Source organism: Epinephelus moara, chromosome 17 (genome assembly GCF_006386435.1).
Source record: "Epinephelus moara isolate mb chromosome 17, YSFRI_EMoa_1.0, whole genome shotgun sequence".
NCBI lineage: Eukaryota > Metazoa > Chordata > Actinopteri > Perciformes > Serranidae > Epinephelus > Epinephelus moara.
The window spans coordinates 25,115,565-25,143,404 of NC_065522.1; the positions used below are offsets into that span (position 1 = coordinate 25,115,565).

At 44.9% G+C, this 27,840-nt stretch overlaps 1 protein-coding gene across 6 annotated transcripts in view; it reads left to right on the forward strand.

Annotated features, from left to right (window-relative positions):
• pcdh7b (protocadherin 7b) overlaps positions 1–27,840 on the forward strand; it is a 178,471-nt gene that overhangs the window by 59,876 nt on the left and 90,755 nt on the right. For 3 of the 6 annotated variants that reach the window (XM_050067660.1, XM_050067662.1, XM_050067664.1), the window contains one exon: positions 18,720–18,939. The exons of 1 other annotated variant lie outside the window; for it this stretch is intronic. In XM_050067660.1, coding sequence (XP_049923617.1) covers positions 18,720–18,939 — 220 coding nt within the window. The remainder of the gene's footprint in view (positions 1–18,719; positions 18,940–27,840) is intronic. 2 more of the 6 variants (XM_050067661.1, XM_050067663.1) reach the window with 1 other exon arrangement.

The window sequence follows — 27,840 nt, forward strand, 5'->3', positions numbered from 1 at the left end:
ATCAAACATTTACTTTCCTGCATTTTAGTGAGTTTTTATGCACCAATTTACGGTGGAAATGTCTTTATATTCACCAAAATAAAAGACCTCTGCTGCTTTCGTGTTTTTATTTGGGGAGGACATGTTCTGAATCTTTAGGGGGAAGTGTCCCCTGTGTCCTGTCATAAAATATTAAGCATCAAACACTTACTTTCATGTATTATAGTTAGTTTTTATGCACTGATTTATGGTGGAAATGTCACTAGATTCACCAAAATAAAAGCCTTCTGCTACTTTAATGCTTTTATTTGGGCGGGATATGTTATAAATATTCAGGGGGATGTGTCCCCTGTGTCCTGTCAGAAAATTTTGTGTCATATACTTGATTTCTTGCACTCTAGTGAATTTTATGCACCAATTTTTGGCTTTTCTGAATCAATTTATGGTGGATTTGTGTTTATTATTACCATAAAAAGAGCCCTCTGATACTTTCATGTATTTTTTTTTTTTGGAGGGGGCATGTCCTGAATCTTTAGGGGGACGTGTCCTCTGTGTCCTGTCAGAAAATGTTAAGCATCAAACACTTACTTTCATGTATTATAGTTATGGTGGAAATGTCACTAGTTTCACCAAAATAAAAGCCCTCTGCTACTTTCATGTCTTTTTTGGGGGGTGTCCTCTGTCCTGTCAGCATCAAATACTTAATTACCTATGGTCTAGTAAATTTTTATGCACCAATTTGTGCATTTTCTGTATCAAACTATGGTAAAAATGTCTTTAATTTTACCAAAATAAAAGCCCTCTCCTCCTGTCATGTTTTCACATGTGCGTCCTGCACCCCCCACCCCCCCTATTTTGGTGAAAATAGACATTTCCACCACAGATTGATGCGGGAAATGCAAAAATCAGTGCATAACAATTTTTTGACACTCAACATTTTCTGATAGGACGCAGGGGACATGTCCATCTAAATATTTACAACATATCCTACCCAAATAAAAACATGAAAGTAGCAGAGGGCTTTTATTTTGGTGACTCTAGTGACATTTCGACCATAAATTGGTGCCTAAAAATGAACTAGACTGAAGAAATTAAGTGTTTGATGATCAGATTTTTCTGACAGGACGCAGGGGACACGTCCACCTTAAACATGCCCCCCCCCAACAAAAACATGAAAGTATCAGAGGGCTTTTATTTTGGTGAATATTGACATTTCCACCATAAAATGATGCAGAAGTGGTGCGCAAAGATTGACCACAATGTGGAAATTAATTGCTTGATGCTTAAATTTTTCTGACAGGATGCAGGGGACACGTCCCCGTAAATATTTTCAACATGCCCCCCCCCCCCTTAATAGAAACATAAAAGTGTCAATGGGCTTTTATTTTGGTAAAAATAAAGACAATTCCACCATAAGTCGGTGCATAAAAAAATCACTAGAATGCAGTGTTTTACAACAGAGCTTCCTGGCAGAGGACCCCGTCCCTTTCAATATTTAGAACATGTACATCTGCCATCTGCGCCCCCCCCCCCCAAAAAGGGCTTTTATTTTGGTGTAAAAAGACATTTCCACCATCAATTGCTGCAGAATCGGTGCATAAAAATGACCAGAATGCAGTTTTTCCACTGGTGGACCCCCGAAACCCCCCGTTTCATATGTGCCCCACGAGTCTCCAAACAAACCCCCGCCCTCGATGGCCTCGGCTCCATTTTTCCGTGTATTATACTTAGCTTATTGAGTTGTCATTTACGCCTGACCTGCTTTTCTTTCTGGCCGAAGAAGAGGACCAGAGGCACAGCGACGGGGTGGAGGGGGGGCAAAGTAAATACATGGGGGATAACAGAAACTGTAGCCTCCTAAATAACTGCTCCTCCAATGCCCCAAATTCATAATAATGTGGTCTGCACTGCAGATAAATAAAACACACTCAATTTTCTTGTTAGCATAAAAATGTGGGCCAAGCGGCTGCTTTTCTTTTTTTCTTCTTCTTCTTTCAGAGATCTGATTATTGTTTTAAGCAGGAGCTGCTTCAGCTTCATTGCGGCCCCCCCGTCATCCCGCTCCCCCCCATGACCTCTACCTCTCAATTTACACAGGGAGTTAAATTAGCCAGCCTGATGAGGGCCATCATTAGTGCGGTGGGGTGCTGTGCTACGCTGCTAGCAGTTTGCTCTGTGAAGCGGTGAATGGGGAGAAAAAACCTGTTCGGCAGAAACTAGGTTTGGAGACAGTCCGAGGCGAATCCTGGGCATTGTTCTCAGATCAAAGGGAGAGAAAATGGCAATGTAATACGAGCTCAAATTAAATGGATGTTTTGTCTTTTTATGTGACAGCCTCAATTCTGGCCTTGAGTTTTGATGTTGTTGTGTTTTTTTATTTCAAGCGGTTTTGTTGTGGCGGGGCGACGGAGGGAGGGAGGGGAAGGGAAGGGAAGGGAAGCGAAGGGAAGGGAAGGTGGGAGACAAGTCAGAGAACCGCATCCCTCTTCTGTTCCTGCCCTGAAAAATCCACAAGGACGCAGGGAAAGCCGATTGGTGGCAAACACACATATCGCTAACCCGACTTTCATGCCTCCGTATCGATCCGGGCATCATGGATCCTTGATGATGCTGCGTGTGATGCACTGCGCCCGTTCTTACCACTCGTCACTATTATCTGTCACGCCGATGTCACTTTGAATCAATAACCATCTCAGAGTCATTGACCCCCCCCCTTCTTTTCCCCTCCTCGCCACACACACACACACACACACACACACACACACCAGCTCCTTCGTGGAGTCAGTGAGCAGAACGGGTTGCTGTCACAGCCCAGACTGTGTGTGTGTGTGTGTGTGTGTGTGTGAGCGCCGTCTGATGTGGCTATCTTTCTCCGCTAGCTTAGGTTACTTCAATAACAGCCATTCTTTCCTCTGTTCCCCCTCAAAGCTCGCTGTCCTCTCATTTCTGTCCTTCTCTTGATTAGAAGTACAGAGAGGAGGAGGAGGAAAGGGAGGAAAGGGAGGAAGGGAGGGAAGGAGGTCATGCATACAGTTAGGTGCTTTCACCTGCACCGTGAGGAGAGGAGGGGGCGAAGGGAAGGTGGGATTTCAGCGAGACACAGGATCCGTTCCATCTGCTAACCCCGCGCACCGCCGCCGCCCCCTTCATCTTGTGCCTCCGCTGGCCATCTCTCTGACGATCCTTTTATTCCTAGGATACCAGCTGTCGGTAAGGTGATAGGTGAAACACACACACACACGCGCGTGCACATTCACACGCAGTTTCAGGTGGGGATTGATGGCACAGGGGCATCGGTACACTGGTACAGAGCTCACCGGAGAGCAGGCACAGGTGTCCGGTAATCATGCCTGTTTGACCTCGCCGCAACCTTTGATTACGGCGGCGGTAGGGAAAAAAAAGAAGAATATTTTCAGCATTCTGCCTGTTTACTTAATGTCTTAACAAAGAGCGCCATTGTTGGCAATCTCCCGTGTAACCTGACCATTTTTCCCCCTCCTTCTTATTCAATAAGGGGGAACAGCTTGCAGCTTAGAGGAGGACAAAAACGCGGCCAAATTGCACCGAGCGTGAGCTTCTTTTGTACTCCTCCCTCTCCTTCTCCTCCGTCCAAATGTTTTTCCTGCATTATTTTGACTTATCGGGCAGGAAATACCAGAGGGAGCAAACAGGCCACATGTTAATTGTGTTTTTCGACGCTCCTGCGCCCCCTTAACAAAGTGCCACGGCGAGCAGAGTGCTGGAGAGCTCGTGACAGTGGGGACCAAAACAACCTGACGCCATTATCAAATTTCCCATTAGCTGCCCCAAAATGGCTGCCCAGTCAACAGCTGAGTAATGAGATCTAACAGGGCTGGAGCCGAAAATGAGACCTTAAGAGCTCGTTGTGGATCTTCGCTCGCTGGGAATAGTGTCAAAGAGAACGAACGAGGAAGAAGGATCGGAGAGGAGAGGCGTCGTTCGCTAAGTGCACTCCAAGAAGTGCCTTGGAGGAGAGGACTATTTTACATGCGGATTAGTGTTCATATCGCCGTCATCAGACAGCGATACGGCGCCGTGATAGGCCGTCTGTCTTTGATGCCTTTTCCGAGGCACGGGGGCCCCTTATCCCTTTCGCCTATCTGCTGTAGCACGCTCCTCGAACACGTACACTGATCCAGCCCTTCAGAACTGCTGAGATGGGGAAGATTGGATCGGGAGATGTACGTGCCTGTGTGTGTATATGTGTGTGTGTGTCACTTCTTTGCAAAGTGTGTCAAAGTCAATGCAAATGTCTCAGTAGGCTCGTGTCAGTATGCAAACACGCCTCACCTCCTCTGCCCCACCTCACCCTTCCAGAGACCCATTTCGTCTTACTTTAGAGAGGACAGAGGACCTTCAGGGGCAGATAGCATGTGCAACATAGAAGTGGTGTACATCATCGGAAAGCTTGGAACCTGAAGTAGTTTTTTCATTGATACCGTCTGTTAGACAGTCTGGTGCCAAATTGAAGCGTCTTGACCTTTTGACAAGTTGTATAAATTGCCTCCAAAGTACCACACTAAGACACAGAGACCTTGAGGAACACCAGACTGTGATTTTGTGTCAAAAAGTTTTGACGTTTCTGTTAGAATTTTCAGCGATTCGATGGCACTTCTGTTCTAGAAACTGCTGAGAAACCCTCTTTATTGTCAATATACCTATAAAAGCCAGTCATCCCCTGAATGCCCGAGGTCTCTGGTTTGTGCTTACAAAGGTTCACGAGGCTGCGATTATCCCAGAGGTCACAAGAGGTCATTTTATACAGAGATATTCATTTTAAAAGCAATGTTCTCACTACAATAAAATGGCTACTGTGGAGGTTAACATCATCACACATAATAGAATAAAGAATAAAAGTGGGTGCGATGAATTCACAAGAGTCTCAGCTTTCCAGTCAGTCCCAGTTCATGTGTTTTGAAGACTGTTTAAGGAGCCCAAGATGCAGAAATACCCACATGCACTCAGTGGTGCCTCCAAGGGGGGACTAGGAAGGCTATGACCCACTGAGAGTTGATTGTTGGCTTCCCCCACTGGCCATTACTTCTTTAAAAAGCTGTAGTTTTTTCATCTTCTAGGCCAGAATAAAGGTGCTGTTATCTTGTGAAACTAGGCAACTAAAGGCATCCATTGGTGCGAACCATGTCACGCTAGCTTGTCGGATAAGTACTGATATAATGCTCCAAAATCTGGCGTAATCTTGGCAAAGGAAGAACTGGTATGGCCATTTTCAAAGGGGTCCCTTGAACTCTCGCCTCAAGATAATGAATGAAAATGGGTTCTGTGAGTACCTACACCCAACTGTACCAGTATTAGTCCGTGCACATCAACTAGTAATATTAGTGTATCAGTATACAATTCGTTAACTCTTATTGACTACAACAGCTTGAATCCCTGAAATTCAGTTAGGGCTTCTTGGTTTTGGTTCCACCCCAAGATTTTCAGTGACTCCATCTGGCCTTGACTGGGCTCAGCCTTAGAGACAAGGTAAGGAGTTCGGACATCCGGAGGGAGTTCGGAGTAGAGCCGCTGCTCCTTTGTGATGAAAGGGGTCAGTTGACGTGGTTTGGCCATCTGATCAGGGTGCCTCCTGGGCGCCTTCCTTTAAAGGTGTTTCGGGCACGTCCCACTGGTAGGAGGCCCCGGGGCAGACCCAGAACAAATTGGAGGGACTACATCTCGTCTGGCCTGGTCTTTCCAGGAGGAGCAGGGAAGCTTTGCGACCAGGCCCTGGATACCTGGATAAGTTGATGAAAATGGATAGATAGATGCGTGGGAGTAGTAAAAATGTGTGTCTGTAAAGGGGACACTAGTGGGTACCCACAGAAACCATTGATTAGATTTCTCGAGATTAGAGGCTCAAGGACCCCATGAAAATGCCGATGCCAGTTTGCCCTCGCCATAATTTATCCAAAGTTTGGAGTGTTGTTTTGGACGTTGGCGATGGATGGAAGAGGTTAACCAATCCGCACTCTCAACTACCTTCAAACACGACACACAAAGTCGAGATATTTAATTTCTGAGCGCCGAACACAAAGCCCCACAGGTGTGCATGTTTAACGCTCCCAACACAATCCCTCCTCTGCTCCTGAATGGCTGCATTGTGCACTTCAGCTACTTCATTTTGCATTCCAACATCAGACAAAATGAACACTGTCAGCTGCAAAAAAAAAAAAAAAAAAAAAAAAGAATGGCACCGCCTTTCCACTCGCTACCCCCCCTTGTACGCTATTAAATTTTTTGTTATGTTTTCCACTTTGGCCCCCTGGTGAAAATAACACATGGGGATTGTCTGGGCCTGAGCCAAACACACATAAATTTCAATATTAATTTGGTCGGCACCTCAGCAGCCTCCCCAGCTTCCTAATCTCCCGCCGCATATCTTCATTATCTGAAAGTGTGCTTTCATCTTAATTCCATTTTCATCCATCAAACGTCGGGGAGGTTTGACCTTGCGTGATCTCGACAAAGATAGCAAGGTAGGGAGGGAGCGGGCGAGAGTGACAGAGACTGGAGATAGAGGAGTTTGGGGCGGAGGAGGGGGAGTTGGGAGATAAGGGGGCCGAGTTGAGATGATGAACGAGGGGACGGAGGGATGGAGGGATGGAGGGATGGGGAACATGACAGGAAGAAATGTGGGGAAAGGTGGAGGGGGGGAACATCTCCAATGCCAAGTTTCGAGGTCTGTTAAATGTGCGAGTAAGTGTGTGAAGCCATTCCATTTCTCATAATCCTCATGTCGCAGCAGCAGAGTGTGGCACGTTAGCGACTGCACACTTCCTCTCCCATCCCACCGCTCCTCGCTCACTCCTTCCCTCGCTCGCCTTGGGCTTTTTTTTTTTTTCTCCCCCCCACATCCTCCTTCCTCCTCTCCCTCCTCACCGTCAGTTTATTTACCCTGACATTAGGGTTTAATTACTCATTTGTAATAATTGTTTTCATAATTGTTCGGATCGTAATTGTCTCCTGCTTCTGTCGTCGTCGCAGAACAGGTGGCGGATGGGACCTGTAAGGGAAGTGTGTGAGTGATATGATGAGGACGTGGCGTTCGCCTGCACTGAGACGCGCCACCTGGTGGTGCCGTCCTGGGGTGATTGTGAAGATGACACGGACATGCACTACACACACACACACAAGGACACACACTACTTATCCCACTTGAATGATACATGCCCGCATGATCATACTCAAATAGAACGCCTCATTAGCGGATAAGCTGGATATGCTCTCTAACCTCCCCCAATCTATCTCGCCACTCGCTCTTTTGCCTGTTTGGATGGCAGCCCTGATCCCCTAAATGCAGGTTATCTGTCATCAGTGACTCAGGATGGTAAATAAAGAATCATTTATCTTTCGCCCTCCCTTATCTCCTGCTTTTTCTTTCTTTATCTTTCTCTCCACAAATCTGTCTATCCCTGTAGATGCTATCTCTCGCCGCTCCCCCCGTCTCTCTGTGTTGATATTCATTTCTTTAGATATGGCGTTTGAAGGCTTCTAAATCTCCAATCTGTGCTTGCATGGGACAGGTAGCAAAACAAGCGAGCTGCTGTGTCTAATATCCGCAGCTCTGTGGCATTTGGCCGCTTTGGCTCGGTTGATGCCGTGTCATGCTTTCTGCTGACACCCAGACCTGTGTCACAACAAGCTAACGTTAGCGCCAGCCCCCCCCCCCCCAAAGGCTCGTCACAGACTGACAGTAGTGGGCCGTTGGTCAGATGCAGCGCTGCCACTGCTGTGATGGATCCCCACATGCGACACCTAACTCCCCCTCTCCATCACCACCTCCACGCACCTCCACCTCCCCTCTAATGCCGTGCCAGAACTGGGAACCTGAGCTGATGGCAGGGTGACATGTGAAATGACATGACAATGCCAAAGACATGACACGCACACATACACTTTCACTCAGAGATAGACAAGAGGCACTCGCACGCCTGGGTGCGCAGGGAGCAATTTCACTTGCACGTATGCACGCGCGCAGTCAGCGGCGCGCCGTTCAGATGTCACCGTACAAACAAGAGCTGAAATCAAAATAAAACTAGAATTATCGCCTCGTGGTCGTGTGACTCCGCTCACCAGTCAGGTTGCACTCATAGTTTATATCCATGTCTGTGGAAACATTGATGCTTCACACACATCTTCCCCCCCGACAGCACAGAGGATCTGTACAATCAGCACAGTTTCAAGGTGGACACCCAAGATTAGTTAGTATCTGACCAAATGTGACATTATGATGTCACAGTGAAGCTGACCTTTGACCTTTTGGATATAAACTGTCATCATTTCATCAGTTTTCCTGAGACCTAATTTGTGAAATTTTGTCATAATTACGGCATGAATTCTTGGGAGTGCCAAAAAACATGTTTTGTAAGGTCACAGTGACTTTGACCTTTGACCACTGAACTCTAATCAGTTCCTTTGTTGAGTCCAAGTGGACAAATTTTAGGACATTCCTTCAAGGTGTTCTTGAAAAAGAAATGGAAACAAGGTCACACTGACCTTGACCTCTGACTTATGAGTACAGAATTCTAATCAGTATATTGTTGAGTCCAAGTGGACATTTCTCTAAATTCTCTAAAGGTGTTCTTGAGATAACGTGTTCACAAGAATGAAATGGAAGCAAGGTCACACTGACCTTGACCTTTAACCACCAAATTCTGATCAGTTCATTGTTGAGTCTAAGTGGACATTTTTGACAAATTTGAGGACATTCTTTCAAGGTGTTCTTAAGGTATCGGGTTCACAAGAATGAATCAGAAGCAAGGTCACGCTGACCTTGACCTTTAACCTCCGAATTCTAAATCCAAGTAGACATTTTTGCCAAATTTGAGGAAATTCCCTCAAGGTGTTCTTGAGATATAATGTTCACAGTTTCACCAAATTCTAATCAGTTGTCTGTTAAGTCCAAGTGGATGTTTGTGGCAAATTTAAATACCCTCAAGGTGTTCTTTAGATACCTTGTTCATGAGAATGACACAAACACAAACAAAGTCACACAGATATTGACCTTTAAAAACCAAATTCTAATCAGTTCATTGTTCAGTCCAAGTGGACATTTGTGCCAAAATTGAGGAGGTTCCCTCAAGGTGTTCATAAGATATAGGGTTCACAATAGGTCTCACCGGCCATGACTCTGACCTATGATCACCGAATTCTAATCAGTTTATGCTTAGTCCTAGTGGATGTTTGTGCCAAATCTGAGGAAACTCCTTTAAGGTGTTCTTGAGATATTGTGTTCAAGTAAATCAAACAGATGCAAGGTCACATTGACCTTAACTTTTGACCCCCAAAATCTAATCAGTTCATCCTTGAGTACAAGTGGACAGTTGTGCCAAAGTTGGAAAAAAAATCATGAGAATGGGACAGACACATGGACAGACGGACAACCCCAAATCACCTGCGAGGAGGCATAAAAAGTAGGAAAGGCGATCTCAAGATTTTGCCGGCAGACTCTATGTAAGCAACACCAGAGTCTGGGTTTTGGTTGACACTCGTTCCCAGTGTCTGCCAGCGCTTGTGTCAGCAGCAGTGGCTCTAACATGGCGACACAGGAGAAGTCCCCATCCATTCATAATGAGAGGATGTAACATAATTCGCCACTGACAGACGCGGATGTTGCTGTGGAAATCCGGCACAAAAAAAAAAAAAAAAAATCTACCACCGCAGCATAAACGCAAACACAACGACAAGCCTCCCTTTATGAATTATGAAGCCTTCATGTCCTCTTTCTTGTGTCCTTTTTAGCCTCGTGCTATCAGCTACATGACACCAGGCTCCGGCTGCGATGGTGCTTCTGCAGCCCAGCAGAAAAGCAGCAGAATCCAACAAAGGGTGTTATTTGTCAGCTTGAAGCTAATCCACTGCCACTCAACACCCCCACCTCTAACCCATCAACGCCCCCCCTCACCAAAAAACCACACTTCTCTTTTGCCATTCAGAGCAGGTCAGGGGTTGGGCTAAGCTTCTGAAGATGTTCAAACGCATCCCCCCTGAATAGTATCTCTGTTACACCAATGGCCTAATCCGCCACTTGAAGAGCAATTAAAAGTTTAGCCCAGACTTTAAGAAAGTAACCATGTGTGATCTTTTTTTTTCTCTCCATTTTTTTTTTCCTCTTCCTGCGGGTCTGTCTCTCCGGCTGCGCACATGGGGTGCATGCTAATAGGAAAGTGCTAGCTGTGGCACTTTTCCAAAGGCATTCCAAACACACTGGGAAAAGACTAAAGTGTGGTGGGGGGATGTGATGTGGATGAAGGGAGAAAATGAAGCTCGGGATGCAAGGATCACCCGCTTTCTCATTTCCTTATCATCGCTCTCCCTTCCTTTCTTCCTTTCTTAGACTGTCTCCAACTTTTTTCTCTCCTCTCCCCGCTTCTCTTCAATTCCCACTTCCTTTTTCTCAATCCAAAGTGGTTCCCAAGGCGCAAGCTCTGCGACTAAGAATGCGTCCCTCCGGAGTTCTTTCGGAGGACTTTTTGTGCCTGGCAACCACTTTTTATGGCACAACCCCAACCACACAACAGTTGGAGGCATCAGCGAGTTCGTGTTTTGGGTTTCTTGCTTGTGTTTATCGAACAGTCAACCGGAGCACATATATTTATACAGCTGCCAAAGAGCGCCGTAAAGGGTCAGTAAAGACTCAGTGGACAAGCGCTGAAGGACATTCGATTGATCGGAGCTCGGTGAGATCATAAAACGACCACATGGTAAAAGGGGAGGGTAAAAAAAAGAATGCACACGGTTTGAAAGATCGACAAGAGAGTGCTAATAGCATCATCAAGTCTTAACGAGGCTGTGTGCCGTGTTGCCCGTAATGTCTGCACCTCCTGTAATAAAAGTATTTTTAAAGGTGTTTAAAAAAATGTTATTATCAAGCTCCGGGCCCCGTGTGGATCGGATGACCCCACAGCTCCCTGACATGATTTTAAATGAAAGATTGCCATCCAAATCTAATCTCTCATTATTTTCCAATCCATTATTGTGGGCACAGTTAAGGTGGCTGGATGCCCTTGTGAGGGTGGCTGTCTAAAAGGATGTGAAAGAGCTTGTTTTTTTCAAACTCAGCAGACTAGAAGAAGACGACGAAGGGGGAAAAAAACACTCTTTGCATCTTTGTTGACTCAGAAGATGATGTTGGAAAAATTCAGACGGTGAACTCGCAGGAGCCTCTTTTATCTTGGCTTTGTTTTTCTTTTCTCCTGGAGTCTTGGGTGTTCTTTGGAAATGTTACCCTGAGTTTCTCCTCTTCATCCCGAGTGACCTGTGAAGAATGTGTGCGGAGGAGTGAAGAAGATGGGGATGGGGATGGGGAGGAAGGAGGGAGAGAAGGGGGTGCAAGGAAGTGAAGAGGAGCGCTGGAGCTTGACAGGGCCAAAGCTATCAGTCAGGCTAGAACATGATACCTGAGACTCTGCAGGCGGTTGCGCTAACAAAGCTCCAGCCAACAACTGAACGCCAGAATTCCCACAACTTACTCGGCCCTGACAGAAACCCTTTTTGAAATTCCCCTCGTCACTAGCACACCTGAGAGATCATCCACATTCAGCTCTTGTTTTTGACGAGGCAGCGGCGTGCTGGGCTTAGCTTAGCCTAGCATAGTAATTAAGTGCAACTGAGGAGCACCCAAACAGAACCTGAATCCACCCCTGATCAGATTCCAATTGATTTCCAGTCAGACATTCACCTTGAGGGCATTTGTCTCATTTATCGCTTCAGCATCGCTGTATCTCGTGATCTTTTTAATTCACCAGTACTGGAATTACAGCAAGCTTAACCTGCGTTTGAGCTCTGCAAAGCCGGCTGGCCGCGGTTGGGTTAAGGCAATTTAAGATCCCAGCAAGTATGTTGTTTGGTGTACCGTGGCTATTTGGCACTTTGTGCGCATCTCAGGTGGCGTATCACAGGTCGCTGTCTGGTTGCCCATTAAAAATGAAACATGGCTTCTTAATTACCGACTGGCACTTTTGGCAATCGTAGCCGTGCTCATGTGTCGCTGCCTTCTCTCACTCTCTCCGAGTCTCTTCCCCCCGACCAGTTCGACTGGCCTCTTTATCCGTCTCTCCATCTCACTTACTCATACTCTCTCCTCTCTCTGTATCCCTCCATCTCTCTTGGTTGACTGCAATAAGACACTAGGCCTGCAGTTTATGTTTGCTCCCCTTGCCCCAAGTCCTGCCTAGCCACAATTACTTCCTGTGGTTCACGGTAGTGGGTCACTGCCATCCGTCAAAGGTATTTACAGCTGAAATTACACACACTGTGTTTTCCAAGCAGGCCTACCTACACCGTTCCATTATCCCTCGCTCCGTCCGGAGGCTCTGGTGAAGGTGGGCTTAATTATAAATCCAGACATCCAGAGAGAACGGGTTCAGAAGGCTTCCTCGGTGGATGTGGAGTGGCAGCAGAGCATAAACACAGTCACCATTGTGTTTCAAACTCAATCCAGAATAAATGATGGCATTATACGTTCCTGCAGCCACAGATATGTTGACTTTGTGCACTCAAACTTTACCCTTCAATTTTCAATTTGATGTAGTGACAATACTGTGGTTAATGTGTGGTTAGGCACAAAAGGCACAAAAACCACTTGGTTAGGGTTAGGTAAACATCATGTTTTGGCTTAAAATTCCCAGTTTGGTTGCTACAAAAGCAGCTGGAAATATCCCAACCTTTCATTTAAAAATACCCTCTTGTTGCTATAAACACAGCTATAAATATCCTGAATTCTTGTTAATAAATACAAGCTGTTCTTTGCTACAAATACAGTTGGAAATGTTCCAACATTTATTGAAAAATGCCTGCTTTTGTCGACACAAACACAGCTTTCGTCACTGCAGACAGCTGAAAATGTCCCGACCTCTAGTTAAAAAACACCAGCTTTTATGCTGCAAACACAGCTGAAAATTTCCGGACCTCTAGTTAAAAAGTACCTACGTTTATTGCTACAAACATAGCTGAAAATGTCCCGACCTCTATTTAAAAAAATACCAGCGTTTGTCGCTACAAACACAGCTGGAAATGTTTGAACCTCTTGTTAATCAATAATAGCTGTTCTTTGCTACAAACACAGTTGGAATCATTTAAGCATTTAGTTAAGAAATACCCTTTTTTGCAGCTACAAGCACAGATGAAAATGTCCCGACCTCTCGTTAAAAACACCAGCTTTTGTTGCTGCAAACACGGCTGAACATTTCTGGACCTCTAGTTAAAAAATACCTGCTTTTCTCGCTGCAAACACAGCTGCAAATGCCCCAACCTCTTGTTAATCAGTAACAGCTGTTTTTGCTACAAATACAGCTGGAAATGTCTCAACATTAAGTCAAAATCGAAATGCCCCGACCTCTTGTTGAAAAATACCCACTTTTGTTGTTACAAACATGTCCCAATCTCTTGTTAATCAATACCAGATGTTCTTGGAAATGTCGGAACATTGAGTTAAAAAATACCCACTTTTGTTGCTACAAACGCAGCTGAAAATGTCCTGACCTCAACCTGCTTTTGTTGCTACTAACATGACCGGAAATGTCCTGACCTCTAGTTAAAAAACACCAGCTTTTGTCGCTACAAACACAGCTACAAATGTCCAGATCTCTTGTTAAAGAATACACACAGAATACAACAGAGGCAGCTGAAAATATTTTGACCTCTCGATAAAAAATATCCACTTGTGTCGCTACGAAGAGAAACTCAGCTTATATACATGTTATCTGAAGTACGTCACTTTCGAAACATTGATGTGATTGTATGTGCGTACAAATGTATGAGATGTACAAACGTTACGTATCTGTGGTTTACAGAAATGTACAGTGCTGACTTTCCTCTGGTGACTGAGCTGTGTGTGCTATCTACCGCATGAGGCATCTGATAGAGAACTTTCTAGAAAACACTTGACATTAAAGCTACTGCACAGCCTTGACGAGTGTCATTGATCTTCACAAGTCTGAGGCTTCATGCAAAGGCGGAGCACTCTACCTGGAAACAATATTTGCAAAGGTTTGCTGGGAGATAAAAGCAGTAAGGCTAGAACAGATTGCTGCTGACAGCAGGGGCGGTCAAATCCAAGAGGCCACACAGTATTGACACCAGTGGCAAGGTCCTGTTTTTATTGGCTCCAGCTCCGCTCGAGTCAGGCAAGCCCCCATGTGTTTCCCCTTTAGCATCCAGGAAATAGGCCGGGCCAAGCCTCGGCCAGAGCTCCCAGTAAACCTGTGGCTTGTTTGCATTGTTCATTTTTTGGGATGACGGATTTGCTCAATCACCCGTGGCTGTCGCAGCTGGCTTTCAATCACAGGCGCACCCCTAAAGAGGCCCTCCGAAAGAGGGGTCCCAGCATCTGGTAAAGATAAAGTGCTAACTTGAAATGAAAGCCACACAATGGAAGCTCGGCCACTCTGACAGGACACAGAATGAGGGTTAGCGACACTATGCGCTGGTATATATGCGGTTTTTTATGATCTCTGAATCCAGGACTTTAAAACGACCCATCAGTCAATAAAATGCAGTTTCTTTAGAAATAATGTGGCTCCCCTTTAAAATTAAATGGTACCGAGGTCGTGACACTTGAGTGTGTTTGTGTGTGTGAGTGCGCGCTGCTAGATTGATTGGCAGCTGAGTGGACCACGAGGCCAGGGAGGTCAGGGTAGGAGGTAGCGGGACCGGCATCAGAGGGCATGTACTCAGTGAGGCTGAACAAACTCACCGGGTCTGAAAATGACCAGTATCTGGTGCGAGGGGGGTCAGCGCGGTGCCATGTGACAGCGTGGGCCAGCTTTCACTGAAACACCCACAGCCTGCTTTTATTCCCCTCGCCATCGCCGTTAGCTGTGATTGCGTGTGTGTGCATGGCGGATAATTGTTAATTTTTCCCTGTGGTTTGGCCCCCAAAAAACTGCTCCCTATGACGACTTGAAAGAGGTAGCGACACGCAGAAAGCCGTATGTGATTTCACACGGCATGTTGGACTATTCTTCCTCAGCTACGTGTGAGACACACACCTAGGCACGCACGCACAAATATAACGGAAAAATGACGAAGGAAGAATTGCTTTTTATTTTATTCATTTATTTAAAAGACACAGAATGAAGGGAGCGAAGGTCGCTGTGCAGACGGTGGTTGCTGCAGATTCTAATCCAAAGCCTCCGGCGATCTCCGCATGAACTCCATTTCTGGTCTGCAAACAAATTAGCTTTTTTTCTCCTCCCTCCTCCTCCTCTCTCTCCTATTTCGCTCTCCCTCCAGTGAAAATAAGGGGAAATTCAGGTGAATAAAATCTATTTGTTCATTTAACTTTTTTTCTTCTCCCTTCCCCGTCAGCTTCTTTTCTCTCTCCCAAACTCAATTTTCCCTCAGCGCGCGCCTGCTCGAGTGTTTCTTTTCTTTGCGACGGTCTCGCCAGCAATTCATTAGGCAACAGTCGTTTAATTTGTATCATTAGAAAACCGTGTTTCCCAAGGAGTGTGGCACTCCACTAAATCTGATCCAGACAAAGTACTTCTTCTTTTTTTCTTTCCTTTTCTTCGACCACACACAAGCTGCGGGACTTGTTAACACACACCTCACACCAAACAAGTGTTTTTTGGAGAGTAAAAGCAAACAAACAAACAAACAAACAAAACAAAACAAAAAAAACATGGTTTAATATCTTAGCATCTCTTCAAGTGTTATTACACTTATAGAGAGCAGTTCTCCTTCTGGGCCCCCGGTTTTAATTATGCAACAAATGTTTGACTATCCAAGTGAAATTTGCATGAATATTTATACCAATTCATTTGTTGAGTGTTGATTGTAATTACATGGAAACATGATTTATTGCCAAGATTGCTGTGCTAGCCAGCCAGCCAGAGAGAAAAAGAACCGGGGCGGAAATATATAAATAAATGCAAATTTCCACACTAGGCACACACACACGCAGCTCAAAAGGAAGCCCATTTTTTTTCCCAGTGGCTTGTGGGAAATTTCATTATCAAAAAAAAGAGTATCTTTCACGGTATGTGCCTGGCAGAGATTCAGAGGTGCTTACAGTAAGTGGCTGAGGTTGACAAAATAACAAAGAGGCTCACCGTCGTATGGCGACCTGTCAACACCTGCTGAGAACGTACGTTATGTATCTGCGTGTGTGTTTTCGTTTGTCACCCTTTTTTCTAAAGACGTACTTTCATGCTGTCATCACGATAAGAGCTCGACATGTTTTGGAATCCGCCTCTCGTATGGGGGACGGTTAAATGCACAGATTTTGCATCATCAGGTGAGGCAATGGAACGGATGGAGATGGAGGGAGGAGACGATTGAGTAATGTGCCTCTGTCCTGCTTAATATTCTCATGATGGAAGGATAGAAGGAGGGAGGGGAAGAAGCAGAGGAGCCGGAGAACAAGTGATGAGGTCCAGCAAGAGGCTGGAGGAGAAGCAACACAGGCGAGCTCTCACTGTGTTTGTATCTAATTAATGAATGGCATTAGCCATTTGTAATGCCATTTATTCTCCTAATGACCAAGCCTGATCTTTCATTCCTCGCCTCACGCTCATTCTCCCTCTTTCATCCTCCTCTCCCTCTCTCTTTTGCCATTACCTTTGTGCGACGCTCAGACAGGGATTGAGAGATGCAGGAGGGAGGAAGGGAAACGGACTGAGACAGCGAGCAAGAGGCCTCCGCTTTACTGACGTGCTGTGTTACTGCTTAACTCAAGACACTGTTCAATAGTGCGTTGGAGGCAGGCTGCATTTATTGACAGCGTGGACCCGCGAGCTAAAGCTTTTGTGTGCTCACATGTTGTTTGTATGTACTCGTGTTCGAAGCAAACACTTTTTTACCTTGTTCTCTTTCTAGTGGGCAAATAGACAAGTGATTAAGGCTGGTGCATCCTCCCCTCAACTGTATTTAAAGGACACATCACCCCCTGAAATGATTATTTTTATATCTGTTAATCAGCCTGTTTTATGTTGAATTCATGAGGAAAAATTAGTTTTTCGCGCATGCCTCAATGACAAACGACGAATCCAAAAACTGAGAAAATACCGAATGAATTGAAGTCATTGGGGTCCACGTTTAAAGCCAGACTCCACTGACAAAAAAACAGTAGTTTTACCTCGTTGAACACCAGAGCTGCTAGTCTACCACTTGTAATCAATCTACGGTTTATTTATTTGACAGTAATTAGTATCTAGTTCCTGAAATGTTGAGGCAGAGGGTACTTGCTGTAGCTCTGGTTGAGGGTGAGAGGCTGTCAGGTAAAAGTTTGTTGGGTGCAAGGAAACAGAGATCTGTGTGGGTACATGAGACCCTAAGAAAGAGAGTGGGTCAGTTGGTCCAGGAGCTTCGCCTCGATAATGGCTGTTTCCAGGCATATTTTAGGATGACTCAGGGGCAGTTTCATAATCTGCTGTCTATCAGGCTGAGCATAACAAGAATGTACACTAACTACAGGGAGTCCAGTGGCCCTGCCGCGCGACTGAGCACCACCAGTTTCTCCTTCATTGTTTACCAACTGTAAACTTGTTGTCGTGACCACCACAGAAGGACCGACCCTCAAATCATCCGATTGGACAATGGGAAAAAAGCTCTGAGTTGAAGTTTTTTCAACTCGAGGAGTTCAGAGCACTCCAGCAAAAATGCCAGGAGCCTAGAGTGCAGAAACGCAGGGGGGCCTAAGGGGGTTCCAGGGGGTACATTGGGGAATATAAATATTTTTTGTACTATTCCATTTACTGTTGAATGAAATGAATGAGTGAGAGTTTTCTCTTCCACGGTTACCTTCTAAACTGTTGTTGAGAACTATAAAATTTTGGTCTTAATCATATCTAACAACCAAAATTTTCCCAAATGAGGTTCCTTCACCTAATTTGTATCAATTTAGGGGTTCTTGACATAAAAAAGGTTGAGAACCACAACTTTTAAACAGTGAACTCACATAATAACAAAAACAATCTAACTGATCAAGGTAGACCATCAGCTCCTGTGTTCAGCAAGGTAAAATCATTGTTTTTGTTAATGGAGTCTGGCTTTGAAGGGAGCATAGAAAACTTTTATGTTCAGTTTCCTGTCAGAGAAGGCCGTCTGTGTGGGAAACACTGAGTAAAGACTTGGATTATATGGCACGAGTCGGTTGCCCCTATGATTTTCAATTTCTCAAGGATTTTCTCAGTTTCTGGATTCTTCGTTCGAAGTTTTCTTTACAATTTCAGCCTAACATGGGTTGAGTAATGGATATACAAATGGTCATTTAGGGGGTAAAGTATTCCTTTAACATACAGGTATAGCCGGTTGCCATGTCGTCTTGGTCCCCTGGGCCTCGAGCGAGCTTGTGAAAGACTCCCTTTGTACAGCTTCCTCCATGTCCCTATTCTAATGTCTTCCTATTGATAGTTTTCAGGGTGAAAGAAAGGAATGACCTTGTTTGTAGTGACAAAAGGGTTTTTGTGTGCTATTGTGCTAGAGGAGATTGAGCTGTGTGTCTTCTTTTTTGGGGTCAGTAAACTGACATCACAGGTGTAGTAGTTGTGTCCTTAAAATCTAGCAAGCAGACTTGTACGACTCCTCCAATGAAAGCATAGTCTCCTTACCCCTGCCCCCTTCTTTCCCAACCTATTTCTCCACCATCCTGACCCAAAATCCCTTTCCAAAATTCCAGAGGATCCAACTCCCCAGCTGTCGTCAAACAATAAAAAGACAAAAAGTTAAAACAGTCCCTTTTATAGTGACCCCCGGCCATTTGGTTTCTCTTGTAGCCGTTTCGCCGAGTGACCTTCTCTGTGGTGAGCCAGCCCCAGGACCCTCACCAGCAGGGATCGCTGCAGAGCTGCTACGACAGCGGCCTGGACGAGTCGGAGACGCCCAGCAGCAAGAGTTCGTCGGGCCCCCGGCTGGGCGCCCTTCCCCTGCCCGAGGACAGCTACGAGAGGACAACGCCGGATGGCAGTGTCGGTGAGGCAGAGCACATGGAAAATGGTAGGGGCAAACACTAAAGGAGATTAAGAAAGCGTTAAGATACAGGAAACACACACGCACATAACTGCCCAGAGCATTCACGTACAGTACAGTAGCACGCCCGACGGTAGGCAGAAACATACAAAAAACATGTGAGTAAAATTTGCCATCGAGTTCTTTTTTGGCTTTTGGTTCGTTTTTGTAGCGTGCCAGGTGTGATGTGGTGTCGAGGCTGTGATGCAGAAGCTGTTGCAACTTTCATTAAAGCTAAAGCCCTTCCATAACACATGTGGAGACGAGTATAAAACCTATGGTTGTGTTCCAGAAACAGCGGGCTTATTTGATCAAAGGCGCGACAGCAGGGAATATATGTACAGACATATGCTTTCAGATCAACACCTTTCAGGCCGTCTTTTTCCTTTCAGTTTGCAGCTCCTTTCTTTACAATTCCTGTTGAATTTCATTCGTCATCTGGGTTTCAACTTGACTGAGAATAGGTTTTTTGTATCAGATGTCTTTGAGTTGAAGTAAAAGAGGAGTAACAATAGGGGGTTAATACCCAACTTGAGTTGTTTGGAAGCCATACAGATATCTGCTCTGCTGATTTGCAGTGTGTGCTGGCTTGGGGCCCTTACGAAGGAGTTTATTTTTCCACAATTGGGAGATAGAGATGATGTTCTGTAGGTTGTAATGTAAAAAGACTGCAGCCTAGAGAGAGAGAGTGAGTGGGAGCAGTGGAAAAAAGGAGCCTATTGTAAAGGCAGTCCCTGGGTACAGTACTGTATCTTCCCTTGCAGAACCTTCTCGCAGCTACCCTGAGCTAGTTTCCTACCAAGACCAAAATATGTGTGGGTGTGTGTATCTGGGTGTGCAGCGAGAGATGGGGGTAATGGTCCCATTCATAGTCGAGGAGTCTGAGGCGATGCTTAACAAGGAGGAGCTGTCTTGAGAGTGCTAAGCCTAAGTGCAGAGGCTTCCCCGCTGCAGCTTAGGATAAAGATATTCAAATGGCTTAAAGATTCACATCCTCTCTTTTTCATTTATTTATTTTTTTAAAGATGGAGTTGTTCCAGAGATGATGTCTTAACTTATTTTAGATCAGCGCAGTCGATATAATATTCTGCTGTATCCACTCAGTGAAGCCTGGGCATCCTTTAGGGGACATCTGGGAGGGTACGATATCCAAAGGTAGGGTTGCAATGACCCCGAGATAGAAAGCAGACAGATGTGCACATCAAACAGGCAGTTACACAGGTGCCCCACAGTGAGCTGTCTCAGATGTTGGCCTTAATACAGATTAAAAGGGATTTGAGCCACTTTAATGTGAGCTGATACGGCTACCTTGTGGATACTTAAAATCTCCTTTGTTTCAGACAATAGGCGCCCATTAAAGTGGCCAAATTAGACCCAATTAAAAGACTCATTTCAGTTTGGTCCCTGTTTAAAAGTAATAGGACAAGGGACAGCCGACAGCTAAAATAACCCAGTTAGATGAAAAGTGGGACCCACCTGTCACGCCTCAGTTTGGTCTCTCAACACCCAACACTGTCCGACATACTGCGACAAGTACCTAAACAACTAAATATAGGACAAAAGATGGCTTGAGATCGCCCAGCAGCTGCTAACGTAATGTTATATGTTAGTCATGGAAGAGAGTTAGCTGTGACAGTTAACGTTTGCACCAAATTTGGGGTACGCTTAGTTTGTCAACTCATTTCTACATAGGCCTGTGTAGATATGCAAGTCAACCGGAAGTCCATTTATTTCCGTGGTAACCTCCGTGATGTGTTTACAGACTCCCATTTCATTTTTTTTAATTTTTTTTATTTTTTGGGTCTGGAATATGCCTTTAGTACGTTGAAAAACTTTTCAGACAGGCTGTGTACTTTGTTCGCAACAGGAAGTTAGCATAAAAATGAATTAGCTAACAGGCTATTTCATTGGATTCGGGCAGCTCAAAAATTATTTAGCTAACAGTCTATGTCGTTGAATTCAAGTAGCTCAAAAACAAATGAGCTAACAGGCTATTTCATTCAATTCAAGCAGTAAAAAACTTACTTAGCTAACAAATTAATTAGCTAACAGGCTATTTAATTCAGTTCAAGCAACATAAAAACAAACTAGCTAACAGGCTACTTTGTTCAGTTCAAGCAACATAAAAACAAACTAGCTAACAAACAACTTTTGTTGAATTTGAGCAGCATAAAAACAAATTAGCTAACAAGCTATTTCATTGAATTCAAGCAGCTAAAATTGAATTAGCTAACAGGCTATTTCATTGGATTCAGGCAGCTCAAAAATGATTCAGCTAACAGTCTATGTCGTTGAATTCAAGTAGCTCAAAAACAAATGAGCTAATAGGCTATTTCATTTAATTTAAGCAGCATAAAAACAAATTAGCTAACAGGCTATTTCGTTGAATTCAGGCAGCTAAAATCGAATTAGCTAACAGGCTGTGTTATTCATTTCATTTGCTTGTCTATATTGACAGCTCAATTTATACTTTTTTCTCCAGAGTAAAGTTTGATGGCATATTTAGCTAACCTTGGTAGCAAGCTATCTGTAACAACACAGTCTTTTTACAAAATATTTCACCAACTGCCGACACGCCAGGCAGGCTAACCTCCTCAGTTATTTGTCACCATGCATAATTGGTCCTATTTTTGTCTCGATAATGCTCTATGCAGGGGTGACAAGCCGCTAAAGTGGTTAGCACTGTTGCCTCACAGCAAGAGGGTTCGGGTTTAAGCCCGCTGGCCTGCTGGGGCCCTTCTGCCTGGAGTTAGAATGGGTTAGCGTGGGTTTCTGGCTTTCTCCCACAGTCCACAGACATGTAGGTTTGGTTAACTTGTGACTTTGAGTTGCCCGCAGGTGTGAATGTGAGTGTGACTCAGTGTGTCAGCCCTGTGATAGTCTGGCAATCTGTCCTGGGTGTACCCAAAACTTTAAGAGGATAAGTGGGTACAGGAAATGGATGGATGGATGCTCCGTGCACATATTCCATGAGACTGGATGGTGAAAAACACACTCAGAATGAGCTTTTCTCTTTTCTGCAGTGCTGTGTTTATCCATCTGTGTAGAGATACATTTCCTCACGTACTTTAATACTTTACAGACACAAAATGAAACTGTGTGGGAACGAGGCTTCAAATCAAATCCACCTTGAGAAGAAAAAACAGCACAATTAATGAAACAAAACAGAATCTCGCATACCACGAAAAAAAAACCATGTATCATAAAACATGATGTAAAATATTTCCCAATTAGCACAGTGACCTGAAGTATTTGGCAAAATACTCCCCATCAATTTTAGTTTCAGCTCAGCTCGCATATGTTGTTAATTCTCCCTTTTTCCACGGTTTGAGAGGGTGCTATTGCAAAGTACACTGGAGCTTTAAAGGAGATTTGTTGGAGGAGCAGAGTCAAGGTCAATTCATGAATCGCTCTCCATCCAAGAGAAACAACATGCTCTGCTGCTGCTCGCTATCTTTAGTGAGATCAGCCGAACTGGTGTGTATGTGAGTGTGTGTGTGCAGATGGAAAGGCAGCTGCACATGTGAATGTTTTGTTCAACATATTGTTTTTCAATCTCAAAGCAACCTCTGAATCTCTCTCGCAGTTTTTTAAAATTCCGAGCTTCTTACAGTTGGTACTCCGAGGCTATGAGGAGATGCGATCTGCAGTTAGGGAGGCAGCGGGGTGGCCTTGTGGTCCGAGAGGCTGTAATTGGTGTAGGTTCTGTCGTTCAATCCCAGGCAACAACAAAAAACACAGCTATATGCTTCCTGTTAGTGTCCTTGTGGAAGACGCTGAGCCCCTGTTTGCTCACTTATTCGAGGTCGCAGTGGATGAGGGCATCCGCTAAATACCTAAGTGTAAAGTAAATGCAATCATCTAAGGTTAGGGCAAATATTGGCAAAGTGCTTCAGCCTCTTGAGGGATGCTAACTACAGTCATTAGCACTCCCCCTTGTGTTGTAGCCAGAGCACACGCAGACATCATCAGCACTGCTGTATATGAAGCCCCGGCCCTTTTCTAGAAAATGAGGGAGTTATGAGGAAAGAGGGAGAACAAAAGTTAGCAGATGGCTTGGCGTGGGCATCATTAGTGATCGCAGGTAATTGCATGAATTTACGTGCTTAATGTGACGGTGATTTTTTTGATGGTGAAGGAAGAGGGGAAAGTCAAAGAGAATATGAGCGTGCACATAAAAGTGATTGGAGTCAATATAAGACTATGAAAGTTTCGACCTTCGGGTTGAGGGTTTGTCAGTTTGCAAACTGAATCCGAAGGATTTGATTTTTTGTTTTCCATTCAGAGCGTTACTGATTCATCATGTTTGATTGCCACTGCTTTGTGCCAGGGTGAGCGGCGGACAAAGGCTCGTGTCTCCTTTTTGATGCCGTGCCTCTTCCAGCTCTAACTCGCTCGTTGTCGATCGATGTTCGCACAGTGCGCAGGAACAATCGTCCTCCACTGCTTGTCTGCACGCACGAGCACGCACGCCCACCAACACACACACACACACACATATATATATATATATGTATGCAGGCATCCGTACGAAATACAGACAATACACACACAGTCTGTTTTTCACTCTCTGCCTCTATCCTTCCTTTCTTTCTACCATGCACAGATGTGCCGAGGGACCCTGTTTTCTTTTCCTCATCTCCTTCATCAAGGTCAGGTTTCGAACTTTATTATTTTCTATTGGTTGACTTCTTTCCGTGGGGAGTGTCAAACAAGAAAAAACAAGAAAAGAAAAAAACAACCTCTCCATCCAAGACAAATTCCTCCAGAACCGACTCCAAACAGGGAGTGCTCGGGTCATCGCGGGAATACGAACACATTCTTGACCCATTCCACAAGACTCCTCTGTAGTTTCTTCTTCATACGTTGTTTCGGCAGAGTGAGAGACAGTTAAAAAAGCTGCATGTCAGGAACCTATGAGGATTCTGCTGTATCTTTACACATGTATCTGAGTTTGTTCAGCTGAACGCCGCACAAAGAAGTCAATTTGTAGTTTTTTGGAGCGAGAAATCCATCAATTTCACCATAAATCTTGAGCAGCTCGATGTATTCCCCTGCTATGGCATTTCAGTTCATGAAGTCTTGATCTTTTTGATGCACAGCTGGGCCCCTCACTTATTCATAAGCTTACCCCGGTGCTCATCAGATATTCATAAACGCTGAGTGTTTGGAGTCAAACACCCGATTAGGCCGTTATGGATGTCAAAGAGCCCTTCCAGATGTACGGCGTTATCGCTGGGTCAAAGACTCGTGCTCTATTATTGATCTCCACATTGCCGTTGGGTGGGGGGGGGGGCAGAGTGGGTTTTCAATTTTTACAGTGTTAGTTCAAGTACACCTTAAAAATAACACGCTTCCACGCTGCCCTTTCATCATGAGCGAGGTGTCTGAGGTGTGCAAAGTGTTTTTTTTTATATGAAACCTCTGCGCGAATCTAAAGAGCTCCCGGCGCTGGAGATGTAATATCATTGTTCAGTGCATCGGTGCAGCTGTGCTTGTTGCGCTGTGGGTCACGCTGCCAAGGATTTATCCTATAGAGTGGCTTTTTTTCTTAATAGAGAAAATAAATGCTAATGTAAAATTTTAACCTTTTAGCTTCACCTTCTTGTATTCAACCGTGTGTTTGTATGTGCTGTGTTGCCGGCGGCTAATGCTCCACACAGGTAAGCAAAGCAAATGTACCAATGTGGGCTCAAGTGTGTGTAGTGATCTGGAGGAGAGAGAGAAAGAATAAGAAGATTTTTAAAGGGACATTTCACCCTTTCCCTTTACCTGTAGTGCAGTCTATCAATCTAGACTGTTTCGGTGTGAGTTGCAGAGTGTTGGAGATATCAGCCGTAGAGATGTCTGCCTTCTCTGATATGTAACGGAACTAGATGGCACTCGGCTTGAGGTGCTTAAAGTGCCCTAAAAACACATCTGAAAAACTCAACAGCAATGTCTCTTTCCAGAAATCATGACCTGGTTACTCAAGATAATCCACAGACCTTGTTCTGAGCAGTTTCATGTAGGAACTATTTTCTTTCTACCAAACTAAACCCACCAACCCTATCTCTGCCCAGAAGATAGCGTACATCTACTCATTGATAAAGGCTTGAGCTTGTGACAACGGAGCTTATTCTCATTCCCTTATATAAATACTGACTCTTTGTCACACCCCACTGCCTGTTATATCCATGCCAAAGGCACCCTTTAGCGTCTTTATGAGATGCATCAGGCTTTCAATTAGCTAACCTTAAAGCTCAGCTGAGGAGGACGTCAGAAATCTACATCCTGTGCTGTCCAATCTGTTCTCAATCCCAGGGTGTCAAATGCAGAGACTTTGTAACGCCCCTCTGCATCTCATAGCGACACATAGGGTATCCTTTGGCGCATTTACCTGATGTATACAGAAGGAAGCGTGTATTTACTTATGGGCAAGAGTTTCATAACAGCGGAGCCTGTCCTCATTTCCAGGTCATCAAATATTGGCACACTGTCACACCCCGCTGCGTGTATTATGTACTCCAAGGGCACCCTTTAGCGTCTTTGCAAGATGCATCGAGCTTTCAACTAGCTAACGTTAAAGCTCAGCTGAGAAGGACGTCATAAATGTTTACATCTTCTGCTCTCCAACTCGTTCTCAATCTCGGACTGCACTCACCAACTGAAGGAAGTGTGCATCTACCAATGAACAAGAGGCTCATGCTCGTGACAGCGCAAGACGTAAATGTTAATGGCATTCTCCTCAGCCAAGCTCTAACTTTAGCTAGCTAAGTGGTGCTAGGTGAGCTAGCAGTAGATGCATGCTTCCTTCTGCGAACAGTTGGCAGCTGTAGTTCAGAAGGTAGGTAGAAGGAAGTGTGCATCTACCACTAGCTCACCTAGCACCACTTAGCTAGCTAAAGTTAGAGCTTGGCTGGGGAGAATCAAACATCTTGACTAACTGGGTCATGATTTCTGGAAAGAGACAGTTTTTGCATGTGTTTTTTTTGGCAATTTAGGCACCACAAGCTGAGTGTCATCTAAGAATGGGTTCCAAACTCTGTACTTTTAAGAATACCGACCTACCAAGTACTGATTCACATCAGACCCATTGGTACCACAGAGCACATCTGGACGAGACCCACAAAGTCTAGACAAGAGCCGGAAGTGCAGCAAAGCGCCCTGAAGCCTGGAAACCAGCCACGGAGTTGCTGCGTTCAACTTCAGACAGGAGGCGGAAGTGCCCCAAAGCCGGAAATACGGCCATGGAGCTCTGCCAGCTCTCCAACGAGCCAAAACTAATTCTGCAGTGCGGATCCACCATGATAGTTTTGACATCTGGTCTATTTTCTTTTCTAGATAATTTTAGTAATAGCCTGGTATCACTGTTAGACGAGCAGACACATGCAGACAGACAAAAGATAAGCTCTATGTGTGGATTGCGCTTTAGTCTACTACATCTTCCCTGCAGCTTGTCCAAAAATTGCATTTTTGTTATTAGAGAGAAAGTAAAGCACCATAAAAGGTACCGTTGGGTGCTGGTACCGAATTCAAGGTATCAGTACCCAAGCCTAGTGCCATCTAGTTCCATTATATTGGAGAGAAGGCAGACATCTCTACGGCCAATACCTCCAACTATCGACATCTCACCCTAGACTGATAAGTAGCGCTACAGGTAGGAGTTAAAATATGTGTTTTTGATTTAAACTGTCCCTTTAAGAGGGAAAGTTTCCTGCTCCTGTTGGTCCCTCATGATGGTTTCTAGCAGACAGGATACAAAACAGTTTACTCAACTTTTTACTTACCACTACATCACTGAGTGCATCTCACAGAGGCTGATGATGCCTGATTTCATTTACACTGGCTGCTAAGACGGATGAATAGTGCAAATTTATTGTAGCCTCTAAGAGAGTAATAGCACGTCCCACTGGCTGCTAACGTTAGCATGCCTCCCACGTTTCTCCGCTTTGGCTGCCAGACAACCACCCCCCAGCACACACACACAGACACACACACACACACACACACCAGCCTCTATCTCACTCCTGTCTCTCCCGCTGAGAAATCTTGGGGTACCACCGTTGGATTACAAACATCATCATTTAGTGTTGGCTAGCTGGCCCAGTGGAGTAGGACAGACAAGTGGCACATCTCAGCAGTTGCAGGTAGTCCAGACAGTGTGAGCCTGTGCTGACGTGCACAAGACAGACAGACTGAAATGCACACACATGCTCAGTCACATAAAAACAAATAGCCATCACACACACACTCGCGCACACCCCTCGTTCAGCACAATGAGGCACTGCATCATTTTCCAGCCCTGTGAAGCACCTCACTAGATCACTTCATTGTTGTTGTTTCTCTCTATTTCCGAAGCTTTGCCCGCTGGAATGCTGCTTAGCCTGGTTAATAATGTGCGTGTGTGTGTTTGTGTGTAACTCCGTTCATTAGGCAAGCCCAATTGTAGGGCCAGATGGCAAAGCGAGTTTGTTTAATTAAAACCATTCATATTTCAAGAGCGGAGCGGCAGCAGCGCTGGTCTTAGGTCTGATTTCCCCCAACTTGGTGGAGGGCTGGGAGTATGTGTGTCTGCGCGCGTGTGTTTGTGTGTGTGCCGTGCGCCCATCACCACCCGGCGGAGAGCGGCGCAGTGAAAAATCACCCAGTGGAAGGCACTCGCGCTATCAATCAGCATGTTACACACGCTTCTCCCCCCATCGCCCTCCCCAAGGTCGCAGGCCATGTGTGCACATGAGTTAAAAACACTACAACATTAATTGGAAAAATTAAAATCAGGACAGAAATGAAAGAAATAATAATGAGCACATAATAAAAAGTGCATAAAAAGATTTGGAATGCTTGCAGCAGGGTTTGTATCGAGCACAGTCCTCTTGCCGTGTGTCTCCCATTCATTTCCATCTGTCC